The following is a 24,443-nucleotide window of genomic DNA, read 5'->3' as shown; positions in this document are numbered from 1 at the left end:
CTTCAAGGTTTTTGTACAAATTAGAAGCTTAATAGATGCTGAATAAATTAAAAATGTAGGGATAAACAACTTTTCAAATATTCCAAATGTTTTTTTCTTGTCATTTTTTATAATTTAACAGAAAATTAAGTATTTCAAATATAAGTAATTATCTAAAATTTACATCTTGTTAGATAATATTAATTTTAAAAAAACTTTATTTCCTCCATAGTTGAAGAATGGACTTGTTGGGGTTAAACAAATTTATGGTTCTTCTCTGGAAGAATTTTATTTTAAAGGTAAGTTAAGCTATTTATAGGACTTTTGCAACATCTAAGACATCATAATGGGAAAATTCTGATAGCCCCATCACTGTATTTCAATTCATACTATCGTAGTTTTCTCAGTTCTAGAACTGGGATTATCTCGTCTGCATATGTAGAGTCCTCATATGGTGAAATGATAGCAGACTGACTCATAGAAAAAAAGAAAAAAAAAAGCCCAGGAAACTGCTGCTAGTATATGTTGAACTTTTGGTGGGGGGGCAATTATATCTTCTTTTATGAAATGCCTGTTAAAATAAAATAACTAGCCATTTGCAAAGTTAATATACTCTTAGGATAATTAACAATCTTTTTTTGTCATCTCCTAGAGAAGGCAGTTCATTGCTATAGTTGTTGAAATCATCCTGATATTACTGTTTGCTGGTGTGCTTTTGTTAACACGCAAGTTTATGGTTATAAAGAAGAGTGGACCTTTCAACTACTCTCTCCAGTCTGTTGATAAGTTGCCTGCATTCCTCAGAGGGATCCCTTCTTCTGGACAATGGGAATTCGCTTTTGTGCCTTCCAAAAGTATTGTGGTGAAGAATATCATTGAAACTGTGAAAAGGGATTTACGCTACAATTTTAAAGGTTAGATATTAAGGTTTTTTGAAAAAAAATGCATTATTAAATTGTTTCAGTGAGGACACTCTTACAACCTTTTTACTGGGTATAATCTTTTGAGTGAAACATTGTAGGATACCCTCCTTATAACCATTAAGTAACCCCCTAAGTATAAAATTATAAACCTTTTTAAACTTGAGAGTTAAATTTACATAAAAATATTTACTCCTAGATCCCAAAGCAAGTAGTAGTATTTTTAAGTATATGGTATTGATTGTGCTATTACAGTTTTCCAAATTTTTCCCCCTTTAACCCTGCACACCCCAGCCCTCCAGTATTCCCCTGCCCTTAGTTCATGTACATGGGTTGTATATATAAGTTCTTTGTTTCCTGTATCATTTTTATCTCTCCCCATCTATTTGATGCTTACCACTTATGCTTCTTCCTCCCTGTACCTTTCCCCTCCCCACTGACAACCTTCCATGAGATCTCCATTTCTCTGATTCTGTTCCTGTTCTAGTTGTTTGCTTAGTTTTTGTTTTATTGTTTTTCTTTCTTTTATTTTTTTTAGGTTTATTTGTTGATAGTTGTGACTTTGTTGTCATTTTACTGTTTATATTTATGACCTTCCTTTTCTTAGATAAGTACCTTTAACATTTCATATAATCGTGGCCTGGTCATGATGAACTCCTTTAACTTGACCTTATCTGTGAAGCACTTTATCTGCTCTTCCATTCTGAGTGATAGCTTTGCTGGATAAAGTAATCTTGGATGTAGGTCCTTGCCTTTCATGACTTCAGATACTTCTTTACAGCCCCTTCTTGCCTGAGGTTTCTTTTGAGAAATCAGGTGGTAATCTAATGGGAACTCCTTTGCAGGTAACTCTCTCCTTTCCTCTTGCTGCTTTTAAGATTCTCTTTGTCTTTAATCTTCAGTAACTTAATGATGATGTGCCTTGGTGTGTTCTTTGGGTCCAACTTCTGTGGGACTCCTTGGGCTTTCTGGACTTCCTGAAAGCCTATTTCTTTCACCAGACTAGGGAAGTTTTCCTTCATTATTTGTTCCAATAAGTTTTCAATTTCTTGCTGTTATTCTCCTCCTACCATCCCTAAAATTCAGATATTGGAACATTTCAGGTTGTCCCAGAGGTTTGTAAGCCTCTCTTCACTTTTTTGAATTCATGTTTCTTCATTCTGTTCCAGTTGGATGTTTATTTCTTCTTTCTTGTCCAAACCGTTGATTTGAGTCCTGGTTTCCTTCCTGTCACAGTTGGTTCCCTGAATATTTTGCTTTATTTCATTTTGGTTATCTTTCATTTGTTCTTTCATTTTTCAACCAAGCTCAATCAGTTCTCTGAGCATTTTGATTACCAGGGCTTTAAATTCCCTATCACGTAGGTTGGCTATAGCCTCCTCACTTAGCTCTCTTTCTAGAGTTTTGCTCTGTTCTTTCATTTTGGCCCTATTTATTTGTTCAGGGTTCCCTTTAAGTTGTAAGGGGGAGGGGACTTAGATATTCACCAGGGAAGGGCAACCCTTCTTGCTGTGCAGTGGACCTGCTTGCAGGAGAGGGGCCAGAGCAGGAACAATGCAAATCCCCTGCTCTTCTCTAGCCCACTTTTCAAAAAACTCTCCTGTGAGACTGGGAGTTTCTCTTGCAGAGGCAACCACTGTAGTCCACAGGAAGCTCTTAGTCTCAGTTTCTTCCTAAGTCCACCCCTCCTGTGCAGCCTGCCATCTCAAGGCAGCCAGCCCCCCCACCCCCAAATAGTCCACTTCCTTGCTTTGGTTTCTTAGCCAGCCCTGCCCCCAGGTCTGCAGCCTTCCCATGGTTCTCCCTGTCCACCACCTTACAGGTCTGGTTGTTCTATTTGACTGTTTCTTTAATTCTGTGGTTGTCAGAGTTCCATGCAGTTTGATTTTCTGGCACTTTAGATTGGCTGTTATTCTCCTTTTGGTTCTGCAAAGACACAAGGGGTTTCTACCTATGCCTCCATCTTGGCTGGAACTCAAAAGTAGTAGTGTTTTAAAATTAGTGGTTAGTTTATATTATTCTAGTGTATTATCCAATTCTGAGATGCTTACTTTTTCTTGTTTCTGGTTGTGCTGTTTAAACCTGTGTAAGTAGAACTGCAGGGGTGTCAAGATGGTGTGCAGGAGGTACTCAAAGGCATCACCTAGGTGTGAGACTCATTCTGGGTGCCCACTCAGTGGTCGGCTATTTTAAACATTATTTATATAAAAATGTGGCTTGAGACCTATAGGAACGCTATATAGAAGTATTATGAAAGTTCTCCATTAGTCACTTACCCTCACTTTCTCAACTCAACTTCTCTCCTGTTTCTCCCAGAGATGAAAATCATCAGAAATTTTTTGTGGATCTCTCCAGTGCCCCTTTTCTTTACACAAATATATTTATTCAGTACTGTATTTTTTCTTTTTGTTTTTTATTATATCTGAAGTCAACTTTACTCATTATTTATTTTTTTATTGTTGTTTATTTACAGTTGTCCCCACTTCCCCATTATCTGTTCAATCTTGTTTTTTCTCAAGGGATTTGTGAGTCCTTGAGAGTAGATGACATCTCAAAACATCTATTATAGTTGTTCAAGTACAGTTGTCTCCATTTTCCTGCCAATAATTACCTCAGCCCCACCCACCCACACCTCCCACCCTCAATCCTACCCTTCTTTGGCTTTGTCCATTGGTCCTTTATACATGTTCCTTGATGACCCATCCCCTTCTGCCACCCATTACCTGTACACCTTCCTTTCTGGTTACTGTCAGTTTAGTCTTTATTTTTTTTTTACTACAATTTTTTATTTATTTACTTACCTATTTTTTTTGGTGGTTACATGGCTCTTAACTTTAACCTTTCAATGCAGTAACAGATAATTATATATTCTATTCTATTTATTTATTTTTTAATGTTATTGTTGTTCAAGTTCAGTTTTATGCCTTTTCCCCCCACCACTCTGCCCACCCCAGCCATCCCCACCCCCCTCCCCTAATTCCAACCCCCACCCCTTAGTCTTCTCCATGTGCCCTTTAGAGTTGTTTCTGAAAACGCTTCACCCCCCCTTTAGCCCCTCCCATATCGCCTCTGGTTACTATCAGTTTGTTCTTAATTTCATTGTTTCTGGTTATTTTTTGCTTGCTTGTTTGTTTTGTTGATTAGGTTCCACTTAAAGGTGACATCATATGGAATTTGTCCCTCACTTCCTGGCTTATTTCACTTAGCATAATGCTCTCTAGGTCCATCCATAATGTCCCGAAGGGTTGGAGCTCCTTCTTTCTCTCTGATACATAGTATTCCATTGTGTAAATATGCCTCAGTTTTTTGATCCACTCATTTACTGATGGGCACCTAGGTTGCTTCCAGCACTTGGCTATTGTAAATTGTGCTGCTAGGAACATTGGGGTGCACAGGTTCTTTTGGATTGGTGTTTTAGGGCTCTTAGGGTATAATCCCAGCAGTGGAATTGCTGGGTCAAAAGGCAGATCCATTTTTAGTTTTCTGAGGAAATTACATACTGTCTTCCACAGTGGTTGCACCAGTCTGCATTCTCACCAACAGTGCAATAGGGTTCCCTTTTCTCCACAACCTGTCCAACACTTGTCTGTTGATGTGTTTATGATGGTGATTATCACCATTATGAAGTGGTATCTCATTATGGTTTTAATTTGTATCTCTCTGATGGTTAGTGACGCTGAGCATCTTTTCATATGTCTCTGGGTCCTCTGTATGTCCTCCTTGGAGAAGTGTCTGTCTGTTCAAGTTCTTTGCTCATTTTTAATTGGGTTGTTTGTCTTCCTAGAGTGGAGTTGTGTGAGTTCTTTATATATTTTGGAGATCAAACCCTTCTCTGGGGTATCATTGGCAAATATGTTTTCCCATACAGTTGGTTCTCTTTTCATTTTAATGCTGTTTTCTTTGCCGTGCAGAAGCTTTTTATTTTGATGAGATCCCATTTGGCTGTCCTTTCTTTTATGACCCTTGCTTTAGGGGACATGTCAGTGAAAATATTGCTGCATGGAATAGCAGAGATTTTCCTGCCCATGTTCTCCTCTAGAACTTTAATTGTGTCACAACTTATATTTAAATCTTTTATCCACCTTGAATTTATTTTTGTGTATGGTGTAAATTGGTTATTGAGTTTCATTTTTTGCATGCAGCTGTCCAGATCTCTCAACACCATTTGTTGAAGAGGCTATTTTTACTCCATTTTATGCTGCTGCCCCCTTTATCAAATATTAATTGACCATAGAGACTTGGGTTTATTTCTGGGATCTCTATTCTGTTCCATTGGTCCATATGCCCATTTTTATGCCAGTACCAGGCTGTTTTGACTACAGTGACCTTGTAATACAGTTTAATATCAGGTATGTGATCCCTCCTACTTTGTTCTTTTTTCTTAAAATTTCTGCAACTATTTAGGATCATTAATGGTTCCATATAATTTTTTCAGGTGTTTATTGTACATCTGTGAAATATGTCACTGGTACTTTAATAGGTATTGCATTGACTCTATAAATTGTTTTGGATAGTATGGACATTTTGATGATGCTAGTTCTTCCAATCCATGAACACAGTATATGCTTGCATTTGTTTGTGTCTTCCTTAAGTTCTTTCTTCAGTGTTGTGTGGTTTTCTGAGTGCAGGTCTTTTACCTCCTTGGTTAGGTTTATTCCTAGGTATTTTATTTTTCTTGTTGCTATATCAAATGGGATTCCCCCCCCCAATTTCTGTTTCTTATGTTTCATTGTTGGTATACAAAAATGCCTTTGATTACTGAATATTGACTTTGCAATCTGTTGTTTTGCCAAATTCTTTTATTAGGTCAAGCAGTCAGTTTGTTCTTTATTTCAATATCTTTGGTTATATTTTGCTTCCTTGCTTGTTTTGTTGATTAGGTTCCACTTGCAGGTAAGATCATATGATATTTATCTTTCTCTGCTTGGCTTATTACATATACTTAGCATAATGTTCTCCAGATCCATCCATGCTGTTGAGAAGAGTAGAAGCTCTTTCTTTCTTTCTGCTCTGTAGTATTCCATTGGGCAAATGTGCCATAGTTTTTACTTAACTATCAAGCGATTTTTTATTATATAATTTATCTTCTCTCACTTTTTTATTGTTCTTCACACAATTGTCTCCATTTTCCCATCACCACTTCCACTCACTCCAGCCATCCACACCTCCCACACTTGATCCTACCACCCTTTGGCTTTGTACTTGTGCCTTTATACATGTTCCTTGATGATCCTTCCCCCTTTTTATCCCATTATCCTCGCCTACCCCCCTCTGGTCACTGTCAGTTTGTTCTTTATTTCAATGTCTCTGTTTATATTTTGCATGCTTATTTCTTTTGTTGATTAGGTTCCACTTATAGGTGAGATGATATGGTATTTGTCTTTCACTGCTTGGCTTATTTCACTTAGCATAATGCACTTGGGATCCTTCAATGCTCTCATGAAGGGTAGGAGCTTCTTTCTTTCTGCTGTATAGTATTTCATTATGTACATGTACAACAGATTATTGATCCATTCACTTACTGATGGACACCAAGGCTGCTTCCAGCACTTGGCTATTGTAAATTGTGTTGCTATTAATATTGGGGTGCATAGGTTCTTTTGAATTGGTGTTTCAGTATTCTTAGGGTATAATCCCAGCAATGGAATTGCTGGGTCAAAGTGCAGTTCCATTTTTAGTTTTCTGAGGAACTTCCATACTTTTTTCCACAGAGGCTGTACCAGTCTCATTGCCACTAACAATGTACTAGTGTTCCCTTTTCTCCACAATCTCTCCAACACTTGTTCTTTGCTGATTTATTTATGATGGCTATTCTGCCCATTCTGTTACATGGTATTTCAGTGTGGTTTTAATTTGCATCTCTCTGATGGCTAGTGATGCTGAACATCTATTCATATATGTCTCTGGGCCCTCTGTATGTCACCCTTGGAGAAGTGCCTGTTCAAATCCATGGCCAATTTTTTAATTGGATTGTTTGTCTTCCTAGAGTGGAGTCACATGAGTTCTTCATATATTTTGGATATCAGCCACGTTTTCAAGGTATCATTTGCATATATGTTTTCTCATACGTTTGGTTCCCATTTCATTTTACTGCTGTTTTCTTTTTTTTTTAAAAAAAAAGATTTTATTTTTATTATTTTTATTTTTAGAGAGGGAAGGGAGGGAGATAGATAGAGAGAGACAGAAACTTCAATGTGCGGTTGCTGGGGGTTATGGCCTGCAACCCAGGCATGTACCCTGGCTGGGAATCGAACCTGGGACACTTTGGCTCCCAGCCCGCGCTCAATCCACTGAGCTACGCCAGCCAGGGCTACTGCTGTTTTCTTTAACCATGAAGAGGCTTTTTGTTTTGATGAGGTCCCATTTGACTATTCTTTCCTTTATATCCCTTGCTGTAGGGAACATGTTGGTGAAAACATTATTGCATGGAACATCTGAGATTTTCCTGTGTATGTTCTCTAGAACTTTTATGGTGTCATGACTTATATGTAAGTCTTTTATCCACCTTGAACTTATTTTTGTGTATGGAGTAATTTGGTGATCAGATTTTATTTATTTATTTGTTTGTTTCTTTGTTTGCTTGTTTTTGCATGTACCTGTGCAGGTCTCCCAGCACCATTTGTTGAAGAGGCTATTTTTTACTTCATTTTCTGTTTCTACCCTCTTTGTCAAATATTAATTAACCATAGAGACTTGGGTTTCTTTGTGGGCTCTCTATTCTTTTTCGTTGATATATGTGTCTGTCCTTATACCTGTGTCAAACTGTTTTGATTCCAGTGGCCATGTAATATATTTTTATATTAGGTATTGTGATACTTCCTTATTTTTCTTCTTTCTCAAAATGCTGCAGCTATTTGGAGTTGTTCATGGTTCCATATAAATTTTTGAAGTGTTTGTTCCATATCTGTGAAATATGTCCTTGGTATTTTAAGGTAGATTACATTAAATCTATACATTGCTTTGGTTGAATGGACATTTTGTTGATATTAATTCTTCTGAAACATGAACATGGTGTATGCTTCCAATTGTTTGTGTCTTCCTTAATTTTTTTCTTCAGCCTTGTGTAGTTTTCTGAATATAGGTCTTTTACCTCCTTGGTTAGATTTATTTCTAGGTACTTTATTTTTCTTGCTATAGGAAATGGGATTTTTTTTCTCCTGATTTCTCTTTCTGATACTTCATTGTTAGTGTACAAAATTGTGTTCAATTTCTGAATATCAACTTTGTATCCTGCTGTTTTGCCAAATTCACTTATTAGGTCAAGTAATTTGGGGGGAGTCTATAGAATTTTCTATGTACAACTATCCTATCATCTGCAAACAATGACGGTTTTGGTTCCTCCTTTCCAATTTGGATGCCTTTTACTTCTTTTTCTTTTCTTACTGCTGTGGCTAGGAATTCCAATACTATGTTGAATATAAGTGGTGAAAATGGACATCTTTGTCTTGTTCTTGATCTTAGTGGGAAAATTTAATTTTTGCCTGTTTAGTATGATGTTGGCTATAGGTCTCTCCTGTATAGCCTTTAGTATGTACAGAAATTCTACATCTACTCTCACTTTGCTAAGTGTTTTTACCATAAGTATGTGCTGTACCTTATCAAATGTTTTTTCCACATCTATTGATATGATCATACGTATTTGGTCTTTCTTTTTGTTTGAGTTATGTATATGTTTAGTGATTTTTAAATATTGTACCATCCTTGCATCCCTCAGATGAATCCCACTTGATCATGGTGTATGATCCTTTCAGTGTATTGGTGGATACAGTTTGCCAATATTTTGTTGAGGATTTTAGCATCTATGTTTATCAGTGATATTGGCCTGTAGTTCTTTCCTTGTTGTGTCTTTATCTGGTTTGGGTATTAGGATGATAATGGCCTTATGAAAAGTGTCTTGGAGTCTTCTATTATTTTGGATTTTTTGGAATAGTCTGTGAAGAATATGGGTTAGCTCTTCCTTAAATCTTTTGGAAGATTACACTGTGAAACCATCTAGCCTAGTACTTTTCTGTGCCATAAGTGTTTTGATTACTGCCTCGATTTCGCCATGTGTTATCAGTCTATTCAGGCTGTCTGCTTCTTCTTTATTTAGTTTTGTAAGATTATATTTTTCTAGGAATTTGTCCATTTCACCCAGGTTTTCAAATTTCTTGGCATATAGTTTTTCCATAGTACTTTCTTACAATCCTGTGTATTTCTGTGGTGTTAATCGTAATCTCTCCTCATTCATTTTTTATTTTATTTTTTGGATTCTCTCTCTCTCTTTTTCTTGATATTTCTGGGTACAGCCTTGTGAGTTTTATCTTTTCAAAAAACTAGCTCCTGGTTGTACTGATCCTTTGAATTGTTCTTTTAGTGTCTATGTCATTTAATTCTGCTCTGATCTTGGTTATTTCCTCCTTCTACTCTCTCTGGGCTTTGTTGTAGTTTCTCCAGTTCTTGTAGGTATAGGGTTAGATGTTTATTTGAAATGTTTATATATATATATTTTTAAGTAGGCCTGTATCACTATGATCTTCCTTCTAGGACTGCCTTGTTGTGTCCCATAAGTTGTGGACTATTCTGTGTTTATTTTCATTTGTTTCCAGAAACTTTTCAATTTCTTCCTTGATCTCATTATTTACCCATTCATTATTTTATAGCATGCTATTCAATCTCCATGAGTTTGAGTGTTTTGAGTATTTTCCTTCTGGTTGTTCTCTAGTTTTAGGCCCTTGTGTTCCAAGAAAATGCTTGATATGATTTAAATTTTCTTGAATTTGTTGAGGCTTGTTTTGTGTCCTATCACGTGGTTTATCTTTGAAAATGTTTCCTGCACTTTTGAAGAGAATGTGTATTTTACTTCTTTGGGATGAAAGGATATATATATAATCAGTTAAATTTATTTGATCTAGGGAATTGTTCAATGCCACAATATCCTTGTTGATATTTTGTTTGGAAGATCTATCCATTATTGACAATGGGGTGTTAAAATCCCTTATTATAAGTGTATTGCCGTATATCTCTTTCTTGAAGTCCTTCAAAATTTTTCTGATATATAGTTGGTTGCTCCTATGTTTGGTGCATGTGTGTTTACAATGTTTATGTCTTCTCGTTGGATTTTTCCCTTGAATATTATGAAGGGTTCTTCTGTGTCTCTTTTTTTGTGGACTTTCTTTTGAAGTCTATTTTGTCATATATAAGTATTGCTACCCTGGCTTTTTTTTTCCTGTGCATGTCCTTGGAACATTTTTTTTCCAACCCTTCACTTTCAGTCTGTGTAGTTCTTTTGTTCTGAGGTGGGTCTCCTGTAGGCAGCATATGTACATGTCATGGTTTTCATCCATGCAGCTACCCTATGTCTTTTGATTGCAGCATTTAGTCCATTTACTTCTATGGTTATTATTGGTAGGTGTTTATTCATTACCTTTTTATCTCCTTTGTGCCTGTGTTCCACTCTGTCTCACTCTTTTCTTCCTCTTCTTAAAGTTCTCCCTTTAGCATATCTTGCAGTGCTGATTTGATTGAGGTGTATTTTTTGAGACTTCCTTTGATGGAAAACTCCTTGTTTCATTTTCCATTTTAATTGAGAGCCTTGCTGGGTAGAGAAGTAGTCTTGGTTACAAGCCTTTCCTTTTCATTACTTAAAATATTTCTTGCCATTCCCTTTTGGTTTGTAATGTTTCTGTTGAGAAGTCAGCTTCTAGCCTTTTCATGCATCCTTTGTATATTACTTCCTGTTTTTCCCTTGTTGCCTTTAAGATTCTTTCTTCATAATTAAAATTTTGCCATTTTAATTATGATGTGTCTTGGAGTAGGCCTGTTTGGGTTCCTCTTTATTGGGACCCTGTGTACGCCTGGAGTTATGCGACTTTTTCTCTCATTAAATTAGGTAAGTTTCCCATCATTACTTTTTCAAAAGGTTTTCTATACATTGCTCCTCTTCTTCTTCTGGTATCCTTATTATATGGATATTATTACATTTTATGTTGTCTTGCAGTTCCCTTGACCGTTCTTCATTCTTCTTGAGTCTTTTTTCCTTTCATTGTTCTATCTTGGAGCTTTTATGTACCTTGTCCTCCAGTTTGCTGATTTGATCCTCTGCTTCATGTAGCCTACATTTGATTCCTTCTGCTTTGTTCTTCAATTCAGAAATTGTATTCTTCATTTCTTCTTTGCCCTTGTTTATAGTTTCTGTATCTTTTTTCTTGCTGATATAGTGTACAGTAATTTCCTCATAATTTCCATGTCGTTTTTGGTAAATCTCACTGAAATCATTGAGCTTCTTATAAGCATGGTTTTGAACTAAATATTTCATAGTTAACTTGCCTCTATTTCATTTAACACTCTTTCTGAAGATTCCTCCTTTCCTTTCAATTGGGTTTTTTTCTTTGTATTCCCATTATTTGTGAAACTCTTCTTGTTTGCTCAAAACATTTTTATTTAAAAAATCATAATAGAAACAAAATTTGCATTAGAGAAGAAACTGAGAGTATCTGGAGAGGTGGGGGGAGAGGTATAATGGGGGAAAATAAGGGATGATCCATCCAGGAACATGTATAAAGGACACAAGGACAAAGCCAAAGTAGGTGGCTTCAAGGGCGAAAGGCATGGATGCATGGGGTGCGCAGCCAAGGTGAGGTAAAAGGGACACAGCTGTACTTGAACAATGATAAGAAAGAAGTTAACAAAAAATAAAGTTGTGGAACAATGGCCACAATATGATTCCATATATACAAAGACAATAATGAAACTAAACCATGTATTTCTATATTTGTAGTTGCATATAATGTCAATATGTGTATTTATATGCATGAAGAAAAAGATTCAGTAGTTCCAAAAAACAGTCTCTCAGAGACTTTAATTACATTTCTTGTTATGCAGTTCTAGCTTCACAATGTGCTGCCTTGTTTTACTTTCCCTTCTTTCATGTCTCACTTTTCCAGTACCAGGACTGGAGCTAGGCAATGGGGGCACCTAGGGTATAAGTTATACCCTTGCACAACTGTAAAAGTAAGTGCCTTCTTAAAATTTGTACCTTAGGTGCCTCACTTGCCTCATCCTATTTCTGGCATTGCACTGTCATTTCCCCTCACTCCTGATGCCTTGGGATTCTTTAACACTTAGTGTTAAATTTCCTTCCAGGACAAGTGACATAAATAACATAGTAGTAGGAGTTTCCCTGCTTAGCAATAATAATTTGGTGGCTATCCATGGAAAAAAGTACTTTTCTAGGAACTTTGGATCCACATAGGAGCTTGCAAAACCATGGTGGAGCTCAAGACTTTGAAGGCAGGCCCATACGTTGGCAGGCTCACTTGTCATGATCTCAGCCACACATCTGGAAATGGTCCCATCTGAATGTAGACTCAGTTATAGCCCCATCTGGCCTTGGCGCTACCATCAGCACCATTGGCCAAGGACCCAGGAGGAGTCACACCCATCCAACCTCAGGTAACAGGCCCACCGACCTTGATTCTGGCTGTGGACTCTTTAGCACCTGGTTACCTGGCTCTGGCCCCTCTCACCTGTGGATGGTCAGTAATCCTGTTTACCCAGGGACCCATTGGGAGACATGTCTGCCTGTGTACCTGGACACAGGCTTGCTGATGTTAGTCTTACTTCACACCTTAAAATCACCATGAAACCTGGCTCTAGTGAACCTCAGTAAAGGGCCAAGAGCCTCAGGGACCCAGCCAGTGACCCAGTAAGAGTTTTCTCAGGGACCCAGCAGGAACCACACCTGTCTAGACACCTGATAGGAAACATACCATTTAACATTATGGTAGCTAAGATATCCCTACTTTTTGTCCTCCCTTTAAAACAACTAATTAGTTACCATCCATGAACAAAGTGTGACTGTGGGAGTTTTGGGATCCAGTAATGAATGCTGAGGGACTTGGTAGGGGTATCTCCCACATGCACATCTAGTAATAGGCCTACAGACCTCATTACGGCTGTGAAAGCAGCAGAAACAGCAAACCTGCTCCAAACCCTACTAGCTGTCTGTCTTTGGGGGAAAACTCAGAGTAATGACTTGGGTAAATACCCACAGGCAAGAGAAAATATGTAAAAGGAGAGATTCCAGTGTGTCACTGGAGAAAGAAGCAAACTTACAAAAATGAGTTTGGGTACAACAGAAAGGATAAAAGAAACTTTGCCAGTGCTGTCTGTCCCCCAAGGTGACACAGCTTAACTCTCACATAAGGGAAAAAGACAGCAGTGAGAGACTGGCTCCCTCAATGTATAAGATGTTGCTGGAGAAATCAATTTCTCTTCAGCTTCACCTTGAGTATTGATGTGGGACTGCTATGACTGGTAGAAAAGAGATCAAGAAGGAGGTAGATAAAATCATCAAAGGGCATAAAGGGACATGGTGCCTGCTGACTTCCACTCAGGAGTTAAGCAGGAATTGTGCCCATTAGCTTCTAGAAGAACTTTGGTGAAGGACCTCCCTATTTGCTCCAGTGGCACCTCAACACTACCAGTGCTACACCCACACCCCATCTCACTTTGTGGTGCTCCTTGTGCACATTCTCAATTGTGGCAGTGAGTATGAGGTCAGTAATTGGATTGCTGTTAGAAAAACAAAACAAGCTGTTGGCAAGCAAAAAACCACAAACTTGAATGGCTATATTACTTTGTTGAAAACAAAACAAAGGTTTCCAGGAACCATACCATGAGTTGTAAGAACCAGAGAAAACATTAAAGCTGAAGAAGTCTGCCACTGGGAGGAGCAAGAAGTGCTGAGCAAGTACATAAATACCAAGTCAGAGAGAACCCCAGATACAACAGTATTCCTCATCTGAAAGCAATTAGTAAAGATATGAGGTATCTGCTACTTCAAATGAGACATCAGCAATGCAAAACTTTAAGGAAAACGAAGAATAAAAAAGAAAAATGCCATCACAAGAAGATAACAATCTTTCAATAACTGAGCATAAAGGCATGGTATATTATGATAAAGAATTCAAAGCTGTTTTAAGGAACTAAATGTGCTACAAGAAAACAGATAATTCTGTAAAATCAGAAAAAAATATAATATATGAACAAAATGAGAAATTTACCAAAAACATGGAAATCATATAAAAGAACCAAACAAATTCTGGAGCTGAAGAACTCAATTAGTGAAATATAAAATGCAATATACAGCATTGGGGTAGATAAATGAAAGAACAAACAAAGTGGAGGAGAGGAATTTTGAAATAACACAATCAAAGATGAGCAGAGAAAAAAATGAAAAAAGATTGAAGGTACAAATATTAGAATATATCAGTATTCCAAAAGGAGAAGAGAAGAAGGGAGCAGAAGTTTGTTTAGAGGAATAATAACTGGTGTGGGCAAAGGGAGAGAAATGAGTAAATGGGGTCAAAAGTACAAACTTCCAGTTATAAAGTGAATTACTCATGGGCATGTAGTGTATACCATTGTTCTATAGTTAATAATACTGTATTGTGTATGGTACTGACATAAGAACAGACACATAGACCAGTGGAACAGCATAGAGAGCCCAGAAATAAACCCAAGTATCTATGGTCAATTAATATTCCACAAAGGGGAGTAGAAGCATAAAATGAAGTAAAAATAGCCCCTTCAACAAATGGTCTTGGGAGATCTGGACAGGGACACACAAAGGAAGAAGAAGAAGAAGGAGGAGGAGGAGGAGGAGGAGGAGGAGGAGAAGAAGAGGAAGAAGAAGAAGAAGAAGAAGAAGAAGAAGACGAAGAAGAAGAAGAAGAAGAAGAGAAGAGAAGAAGAAGGAGGAGGAGGAGGAGGAGGAGGAGGAGGGGGAGAGGAGGAGGAGGGGGAAGATCAGATCGGCAGAGAGAGGAAGAGAAGAGAAAGGAAGGAAAAGAAGAAAGGAAAGAAAAGAAAAGAAAGAAGAAAGAAGAAAGAAAGAAAGAAAGAAAGAAAGAAAGAAAGAAAGAAAGAAAGAAAGAAAGAGAAAGAAAGAAAAGAAAAGGAAATTTGATCATCAACTTGCACCATACACAAAAATAATTTTAAGGTGGATAAAAGACTTAAATATAAGACATGACATCATAAAAATCTTAGAGGAGAACATAGGCAGGAAAATCTCAGATATTCCATGCAACAATACTTTCACCAATGTGTCCCCTAGAGCAAGGGACATAAAGGAAAACATAAACAAATGAGAGTTCATCAAAATAAAAAGCTCTGCATGACTAAAGAAAACATCAGCAAAATGAAAGGGGAACCTCAACCTTATGGGAATATATGTGCAAATAATACCTCAGACTAGGGTTTGATCTTCAAAATATATGAAGAACTCACACAACTCCACTGTAGGAAGACAAACAGCCCAATTAAAAAATGGGCAAAGGACTTGAACAGACAGACACTTCTCTAAGGAGGACATACAGAGGGCCCAGGGACATATATGAATAGATGCTCAGCATCACTAACCATCAGAGAGATACAAATTAAAACCACAATGAGATACCTCTTCACACAGGTGGGAAGGGCTATCATAAACAAATCAGCAAACATCAGTGTTGGAGAGGTTGTGGAGAAAAGGAAACCCTAGTGCACTGTTAGTGGGGATGCAGACTGGTGCAGCCACTGTGGAAAACAATATGGAATTTCCTCAGAAAACTAAAAATGGAACTGCATTTGACCCAGCAATATCACTCTTGGGATTATACCCTAAGAATCCTGAAACACCAATTCAAAAGAACCTGTGCACCCCAATGTTCCTAGCAGCACAACTTACAGTAGCCAAGTGCTGGAAGCAACCTAGGTGCCCATCAGTAAATGAGTGGATCAAAAAACTGTGGTACATTTACATAATGGAATACTACACAGCAGAAAGAAAGGAGTTCCTACCCTTTGCAAGAGCACTGATGGATCTCAAGCGCATCGTGCTAAGTGAAACAAGCCAGACTGTTAAAGACAAATACATGATGTCACCTATAAGTAGAACCTAATCAACAAAACAAACAAGCAAGCGAAATATAACCAGAGAATTTGAAATAAAGAACAAACTGACAGTAACCAGAGAGGGTGGGGGAGAAGGATAATAGGAAAAATAGGGGAAGGGCCATCAAGAAATGTGTATAATGGACACATGAACAAATGGGGTAGGTTCAAGGGTGGGACAAGGGGCATGGTGGGGTGAAAATGGAGACAACTGTAGTTGAACAACAATAAAAAATTATTGTATATTTGCAAGTTGCTAAAAGTAGATCATAAAATTCATGTCACAACAAAAAATCTGTGTATGTAAGGTGACAGGTGTTAACTAGACTTATTGTGGTGTATACAAATATTGAATTGTGTTGTACACCTGGAACTAATATAATGTTATGTCAATTATATCTCAGTTTTAAAAAAGAAATAATAGCTTAGAACTTCTTAATTTTGGAAGAGATTTGGACATCCAAGTTCATGAATCTAATACATCACCCTACTACCCCATTGCAAAAAGACCTTCTCTAAGACACTTTATAATGGAACTAATAATTTTAAAGTGTCCAAAGTACCAAACATGACCTACATGTTCAGTGCAATCCCCCTCAAAATCCCAATGACATTCTTCTTTCTTTTGGATATTTCCTTTATTTTCTTACATTTAATATTTTTGTATTAGTTTCAGGTATACAGTATAATGGTTAGACAATTATATATGTTTCTCTGGATATTTCCAGTGCCCAACTGGCACCATACATAATTATTACAATATTATTGACTACATTTCCTATGCTGTACTTTACATCCCAGGACTCTTTTGTAACTACTAGTCTGTACTTCTCAACTCCGATGATGTTCTTTATTAAAGCCAAAAAAAAAAAACCCCAATTCTAAAACTTTTTTTGAACCACAAAGACCTTCAATAACCAAGGCAATCTTGAGCAAGTAAATCAAAACTGGAGACATTGTACTTACTTCCTCACTTCAAACTATGCTATAAAAACCATAAACTATAAGCTTCTTTGTAAGCTTCTTACTAGAGCTTACAAAGCTCTAGTAAGAAGAGCAGCATGATACTGGCATAAAAGCAGATACATATATCAATGGAGCAGAAAAGAGAGACAAGGAATTAACCCATTTACAGTACACACAATCAACTAATCTTTGACAAGTGTGCAAAGAATACACCATGGTGCAAGGATAGTATATTCAGTAAATTTTATTGGTGAAAATGGACATCTATATACAATAGAATGAAACTGGACCCTTATATCACACACAAAAATCAATTCAAAATGAATTAGAGACTTAAGTGTGAGACTGTAGAACTTATAGAATTAAGTATAGAAAAAAGTTACATAGCAATGATTTCTGGCTATAACACCAGAAAGTGTCTTTGGATATGTAATATGGACAACAAAAGCAAAAATAAGCACATTGGGCTATGTCAAGCTAAAAGACTTCTGCACAACAAAGGCAACAGTCAACAAAATTAAAGGGCAACCTCCCTGGCTGGTGTGGCTCAGTGGATTAAGTGACAGCCTGCAAATCAGAGGGTCACTGGTTTGATTCCCAGTCAGGGTACCTGCCTGGGTTGCTGGCCAGGTCTCAGGCATGGGGCCCATAAGAGACAACCACACATTGATATAACTGTATCTCTCTTTCTCCCTCCCTTCCCTCTCTCTAAAAATAAAGTAATAAAATCTTTAAATATCAGAATGGCCATTATAAACAAATCAATAAACAGTAAGTGCTGATGAGGCTGTGGAGGAAAGGGAACCCTAGTACAATGTTGGTGGGAATGCAGAGTGGTGCAGCCACTGTGTAAAACACTATGGAACTTCCTCAAAAAGCTAAAAATAGAACTACATTTTGACCTGGCAATTCCACTGCTGGGATCATACCCTAAGAATCCTGAAACACTAATTCAAAAGAGCCTATGCACCCCAATGTTCATAGCAGCAGGATTTACAATAGCCAAGTGCAGAAAGCAACCTAAGTGCCCATCAGTAAATGAGTGGATCAAAAAACTACTGTACACAGTGAAATACTATGCAGCAGAAAGAAACAAACAAACTAAACAAACAACTAGAACAGGAACAGAATCATGGAAGTGGAGATCACATAGATGGTTATCAGCAGGGAGTGGAAGGGAGAGAATGGAGGAAAAGATACAGAGAATAAATAGCAGAAATGGTAAGTAGAAAACAGACAGGGGAGCTTAAGAATAGCATAGGAAGTGTAGAAGACAAAGAACTTATATGTACGACCCATGGACATGAACTAAGGAAGGAAATGCATGTGGGTGGAGGGTGGAGGGCAGAGGAGAATAAAGGGGAGAAAAATGGGACAACTGTAATAGCATGATCAGTAAAATATATTTAAAAATTGCTTTACCATAAAAAAGTGAAGGAACAAATGGAGGCTACCCAAAGTGAAATAAAGCAAAACATACAGGGAACCAACAGTGCAGGTAAAGAAACTGGGACTCAAATCAATGATTTGGAACAAAAGGAAAAAATAAATATACAACTGGAACAGAATGAAGAAATAAGAATTTTTAAAAAATGAGAGGCTTAGGAACTTCTGAGACAGCTTTAAGCACCCTAACATCCAAATCATAGTGGTGCCAGAAGGAGAAGAGAAAAAGCAAGAAACTGAAAAGTTATCTGAACAAATAATGAAGGAAAACTTTCCCAATCTAGCAAAGGAAACAGACTTCCAGGAAATCCAGGGAGCCCAAAGAGTCCCAAAGAAATTAAACCCAAGGAGGAACACACCAAGACACATCATAATTAAATCACCCAAGATTAAAGATAAAGAGAGAACCTTAAAAGCATCAAGAGGAAAGGAGAGAGTTATATACAAAGGAGTGCCCATAAGACTGTTTTTTCAAAAGAAACCTTACAGGCAAGAAAGGGCTGGAAAGAAGTATTTGAAGTCATGAAAGGCAAGGACCTACATCCAAGTTTGCTCTATCCAGCAAAGCTAACATTTAAAATGGAAGGGCATATAAAGCACTTCCCAGGTAAGGTAAAATTAAAGGAGTTTATCATTACCAAATCCTTATTATATGAAAAGTTAAAGGGGCTTATCTAAGAAATAGAAGAAGATAAGAATATATGAACAATAAAATGACAACAAACTCATAGCTATCAACAACTGAACCTAAAAAACAACAAGAGAAATTAAGCAAGCAACTAGAACAGGAACAGAACCAGAGAAATGGAGATCACATGGAGGGTTTTCAGTGAGGTGGGGGAGGGGAAGAATAGTAGGGGGAAGGTACAAGAAATAAGAAGCATAATTGGTAAGGATAAGATAGACCGGGAGAGGTTAAGACTGGTATAGGAAACTTACATGTACTTATACATATAAGAATGTGTGTGTACAACCCATGGATATGAACTAAGGGGAGAATGCTAGAGCGCATGGGGGTGCATGGAAGAGCAGGGATGGAGGGGTGAAAAAAATGGGAAAACTGTAATAGCATAACCAATAAAATGTACTTAAGAATGCATGGAACTTTACATGCACATATGAACTGTTGAAGCCTTTGTTATTCTATTTACATCAAAAACATGTTATAGGCTCCTATTGAGCAAATCTGACAATTTAAGAAAAAAACAACATGTTCACTCCTAAGAAAATGTGTAATGTATAAAAACTCACATATATTTAAACGATTAAATATTAATATTTTGTCTTAGATCTACAAATGATGCACATTAAAAAAAAAGAAAAATTCAATTAAGTTAAGTTTAATTTATGCTAAATTCATTGATGGATCACTTCAAATATTGAAACTTAATTTCCTCTAATATTAAAACTATAAAGTGCTTTTCTGTTTCTGAGGCTTTTTAATTTAGATATAGGATATTCCCATGGTATGGGCCTTTAAATAGATTGTATAGATCAATTTTGTTCTTATTTCCCTTCAAGGTGGAAATTTCAAAACACAATGTAAAGCATCTCCATTCCTTAGCCTTTCTCTAATGAGCAGTTATTATAATGAGTAATTATATTCTAAGCTTGTGATAAAACTTTTAAAACTCCTAAAAATTTTTATGCACTCCAAATATCTGTTAGTTTGTTATGCCAATGTTTCAGCAACAGTGTTTTGAAACATATTATATTTTGGTAGCTTTTCATCCATGTAGTGTTATTCCATTTGAAACATAGGAAGGGCTGTCAGACACTTTGCCTTTATGTGGTCAGCTCACACATTAGATTTTTCTCTCTCTACAAGTTCAAGGCTTTTCTTCAGAAAGAGATTTTGAAGATTATGTTAAGCAAGAGAATAACTCTGAAAGAGTGATGGTTGCTTTTGTTTTTGACCACGAGTTCAAAAATAGTGATGATCCCCTGCCACTGAAGGTAAGAAAGATTTATGTAGAAATCTCATAGTTGTAACTTCTAGTTTCCAGAGATTTAATGGAGGTATCACTATTGTATTTTATAAGTGGGGAGGCTGTGACTTGCCCAGGATCATACTTCTTATACATAGCAGAGCACAGCAAATCTAAATCACTTCAGTGCCCATTTACCAGTGCTTTATGCTGATGCAGAAAGAATTGAATTCACACCTACCAGGTCTTCTACTTATAAGTGAGAATCATAGGAAACATTTTCTGCTGTATCTGATATGGCCACTGTCCCCAGCTCTGCACATGATGGTGAAATAGTGCACATTTTCTAGGTAAAGAGACCCGATGAAATAAAGCAGATGCAGCTTCACTAGCATAGAACACAACCAGAACACTTTCCTCATTCTTTGGAATAAATCTCATCATTTCTAAAGCTAACTCTAGAAAATAGTGCTAAGGCTTAGCTAGGCTGGATTAGAATTGGACACATGTAGACACTGAAGAGGATGTTGATAACAGTTCCCAAGAAGAGGCAAGGACAGTCCTTTGAACTTAGTATTTCTGGTGCTGAGGAAATAAGTAAAGTATGCATGGAACCAAAATTCTGCATTTAAGATACAGATGGTTGTCCACAGAATTAAAAAGTAAGGAAAACCACTGGGTTGTAAGTAGGGTTGTAGGGATCTTTTCATTCTGTCCCATCACTCCCTCAACTCCTTTCATAGATGTGAACTCTTTTCAAGTGACTGAAACATAGGCTGATACTGATGTGGGCTTAACAGCTTACATAGAGCTTTGTCAAAATGTTTTGGTGCACATATAAATTTCACCTCTTCTGTCTATCATCTCCATTACCCTGCTCCTCTCACTTGGCTTATTACTCTTACCCTTAAGATTGCTACTGTGACTAGCTGTATGGTATCTCTTCTAACCACACTTGCTCCCCTTCAATTAGAATTCATGCTCCTTTTTAGTAGGGGCTATGTCCTAATCCTTCAACATGTAATAAGTTCTTAAAACCCTGGTCTTGATAATTGACCATATGAATATTTACCTTGATTTATATGAATCTGTTTGTTCCTTCTAATTTTACTGACTCCTCTGGCATGACCCTTGTCACTTTCAGCAGCTGCTGGACTATTGTCATGTAGTTATTTAGGCCCATCGTGACCTACATTGAAGTTTACACAGTTCTCTAGAATTAGTGTTTTCTTTTATTTAAAAAGTACATTATCTAACACTCCACAATTACATTTTAATACATTCTTCTTCTATCCTCAGGTAGGATTCTTATGTTAACAATTGCTTTTAGGAGAGGAAGATTTTCTTCACAAAACACTTGTCTGATACCATAGGAAGAGAAGCTAATAACATCTTTTAGTACATCTCATTTTAGTGTATATATCAGTTAGTTAGGAAAAAATACATCTGCAAACCGTATCCAAGGTCCATAGTAGTCTCATGGCGAGTTGTGCTCTCAATTTCTGCTGTTCAGGATCAACTTTAGTGCTGCTTATCAGTCTGCCTTACAATCACATATTCACAAATGTATGTTAACTTTCTTTTTGTTTCTCATTCTGCTTAATTATCTTTTTATAGATAATGCTTGTTTCCAATTGCTACTTGTAGGTAAAATATTATCTGCGTTTTAGTAGTTTCCAGAGGAACAATTATGTGAGTTTTTTCCGACTCAGAGGCTGGGAAACAGATGCTCTCTTTCCAGAATCCCCTTCGATGGGACCCAGAAATGAATACGACTCAAATGGGGGGAGTCCTGGTGAGCATATCTTTAACTACACTTTAATAATCTTAGTTTTATGGTAAGAACCATCACATATTTATATGCATATTTCTGAAAATTTTGTTTAAAATATTTTTATCTTACTATGGTAGTGATCATTTTTTATTTAAAATTTTAAGTGTTCGGAAACTCATATGAAAAGTTCTACACATTGGAACAATATATTATTCCTTTCCTAATTATTATCATTGTATATCCTTATATTTTCATGTACATTTACTTGTGAAACTTTGACTTTAATGACTTACTATATACATTTCTAAGTGCTGACACAGACTAAATAATCGTACTGGTATGGTATAGTATTCTGTTGGGCTGATGAACAGTTTTTAATATAGCTATGGTAATTTAAAATTTACTACACAGACTACCATTAAAAACTCTTTAATGTGGAGCTTTGCTTTTGCAAATAATAATGCATATTTACCATGAGGACATTATTTAACAAGAAAAACAAGCTGTAACCAATTTAACATAGTTCTTAAAAAAATGAAATAATTGCCCTGACAGATGTGGTTCAGTGGGTTGAGTCTTGTCCCATAAAGTGAAAGGTCACCAGTCTGATTCCTGGTCAGGGCACATGTCCGGGTTGCGGACCAGGTTCCCAGTTGGGAGTGTGTGAGGGGCAACCAATAGATGTTTCTGTTGCACATCAATGTTTCTCTCTCTCTTTTTCCCTCCCTTCCTCTGTTTCTAAAGGTAAATAAAATCTTTTTAAAAATTGAAATTGCCTACATCTTAAATATGGTAAATGAATAATAAAAGTTTAAAATATAACTTGACAGATAATTATGCAGTCTTTAAAAAACAAACTCTATTTTGAGATTATAGTTATATAAACTGCATATTCATCCACACAAAATTAGGATAGATCTCTAAATAGGAAAACATTTGTTGTGTTAGGGGGACAGGATCATGTTGCATATTATTATTAGTTTCTTTAAAAATATTTTGAATATTTTTCAGTCATAGAATTTAAAGGAGAATCATGTCTTTTTCAGCTTATGTTCCTTTATTATCAATTTAGCATAAGGTACTACTTTATAAGAGTTAAACTGTAGAAAAACTTAGAAAGCTTGATAATGATAAGAGTTTCCAGGGATGTGATATGTGGAAACCCAAATGATAGAAAGAAGGACATTCTTGGGAGGAGTCTGGTCATGGCTGGCTTAGTCTATTTGACTGTTATAACAAAATACCACAAGTGGAAAGTTTGTAAATAACAGAAATTTATTTCTAATAGTTCTGGAGACTGGGAATCCCAAGATCAAGGCACCAGCATGGTCATGTTACAGAACAGAGTAGAGGCGGGGGCAGGCTGAATGATAAAAAAAGACTTCCCCCTTTTTCTCTAGGGTTTCCTCCCCACCTACTGGGTTCATTTTGCCCGCCGCCTGAGTAAAGATGTCTCTTAATACCAGAGATCAGTGAAAAGGAAAGGAATTTATTATTTATTTGAAATAACACAAACTAAAGTTCCCCACAAATGCACACAGTCCTCCTGGCACCCTCCACGTGGCAAAGGGGAACACTTCCAAAGCCTCATGGTCCTGACTCTCACCCAAGCCACACGGTCCCAACCAAGACACCAAAGCTGTGTGGTCCTAAACAGACACATGGTCCCTAAAAGAAACACCCCCAATGGCTGCCGTGCCTCCGTTTAAATCCCAGTGCCAATCTTCCTCTGCAGCTGCATTCCAGCTCCTCTCACAATTGACCACAGCTGCCAGCATTCTGGGCATGTGTGGCTCTGTGGTGTGGAGCCAATTATCTCCAAGCTCTTCTAGACCTTATTACAAATCCCTATTTGGGCCTCCCCTCTTGGCTGTACCCTGTTACAGTCATATTGTGATGATGACCCCCATCCTGGTTCATAGCCTATTCCCTTTTGTTACTCTACTGGAAGAGCACTAAATCTATCCATGAGGGCTCTAGTCTCATGACTTAACCATCTCCTAAATGTCCCTTCTACTAATACAATCACCTTTGAGGTTAGGATTTCAACATATGAATTTTGGATGGACACAAACATTCAGACTATAGCAATAACCAAATTAAAAATGTGTTCATGAGTCCAAACACTAAAAAATTCTTTTATGCATCCATAAGAATATTTCTGATAGTGTTGTTTGTGGTGCCAAGGAGTAAGAGGCAATCAGGGCAACTGACTAGAAAGATTGGACTAGTTGTATGCATAGTAGCATCTTAAAAACACAGAACTGAAGTCTTGACTGATGTGGCTCAGTGGGTTTGGCATTGTCCCACGAACCTAAAGGTCACTGATTCAATTTCTGATCAGGGCACATGCCTGGGTTTGTGGGCCAGGTCCCTGGTAGGGGGCACACAAGAGGCAACTGATTGATGTTTCTCTCCCTCTCTCTCTTCCTCCCCTTTTTCCTAAAAATAAATAAAATCTTTTTAAAAAAAACAAAGACCTGATAAAATAAAGTTTATAACTCAAATTAA

At 37.1% G+C, this 24,443-nt stretch overlaps 1 protein-coding gene across 1 annotated transcript in view; it reads left to right on the top strand.

Annotated features, from left to right (window-relative positions):
• Window positions 1–206: 206 nt before the first annotated feature.
• Window positions 207–24,443, top strand: part of LOC114506931 (ATP-binding cassette sub-family A member 3-like) — a 309,809-nt gene continuing 285,572 nt past the window's right edge. Inside the window, exons 1-4 of the mRNA XM_028524874.2 lie at window positions 207–278; window positions 632–893; window positions 20,059–20,186; window positions 21,806–21,953. Of these exons, the coding sequence (XP_028380675.1) occupies window positions 219–278; window positions 632–893; window positions 20,059–20,186; window positions 21,806–21,953 (598 nt within the window). The 5' untranslated portion in view covers window positions 207–218. The remainder of the gene's footprint in view (window positions 279–631; window positions 894–20,058; window positions 20,187–21,805; window positions 21,954–24,443) is intronic.

The sequence above is a fragment of the Phyllostomus discolor genome, chromosome 3 (genome assembly GCF_004126475.2).
Source record: "Phyllostomus discolor isolate MPI-MPIP mPhyDis1 chromosome 3, mPhyDis1.pri.v3, whole genome shotgun sequence".
Taxonomy (NCBI): Eukaryota; Metazoa; Chordata; class Mammalia; order Chiroptera; family Phyllostomidae; genus Phyllostomus; species Phyllostomus discolor.
The sequence above is the reverse complement of the archived record's forward strand: the minus strand, read 5'-3'. Positions and strand labels throughout refer to the sequence as shown.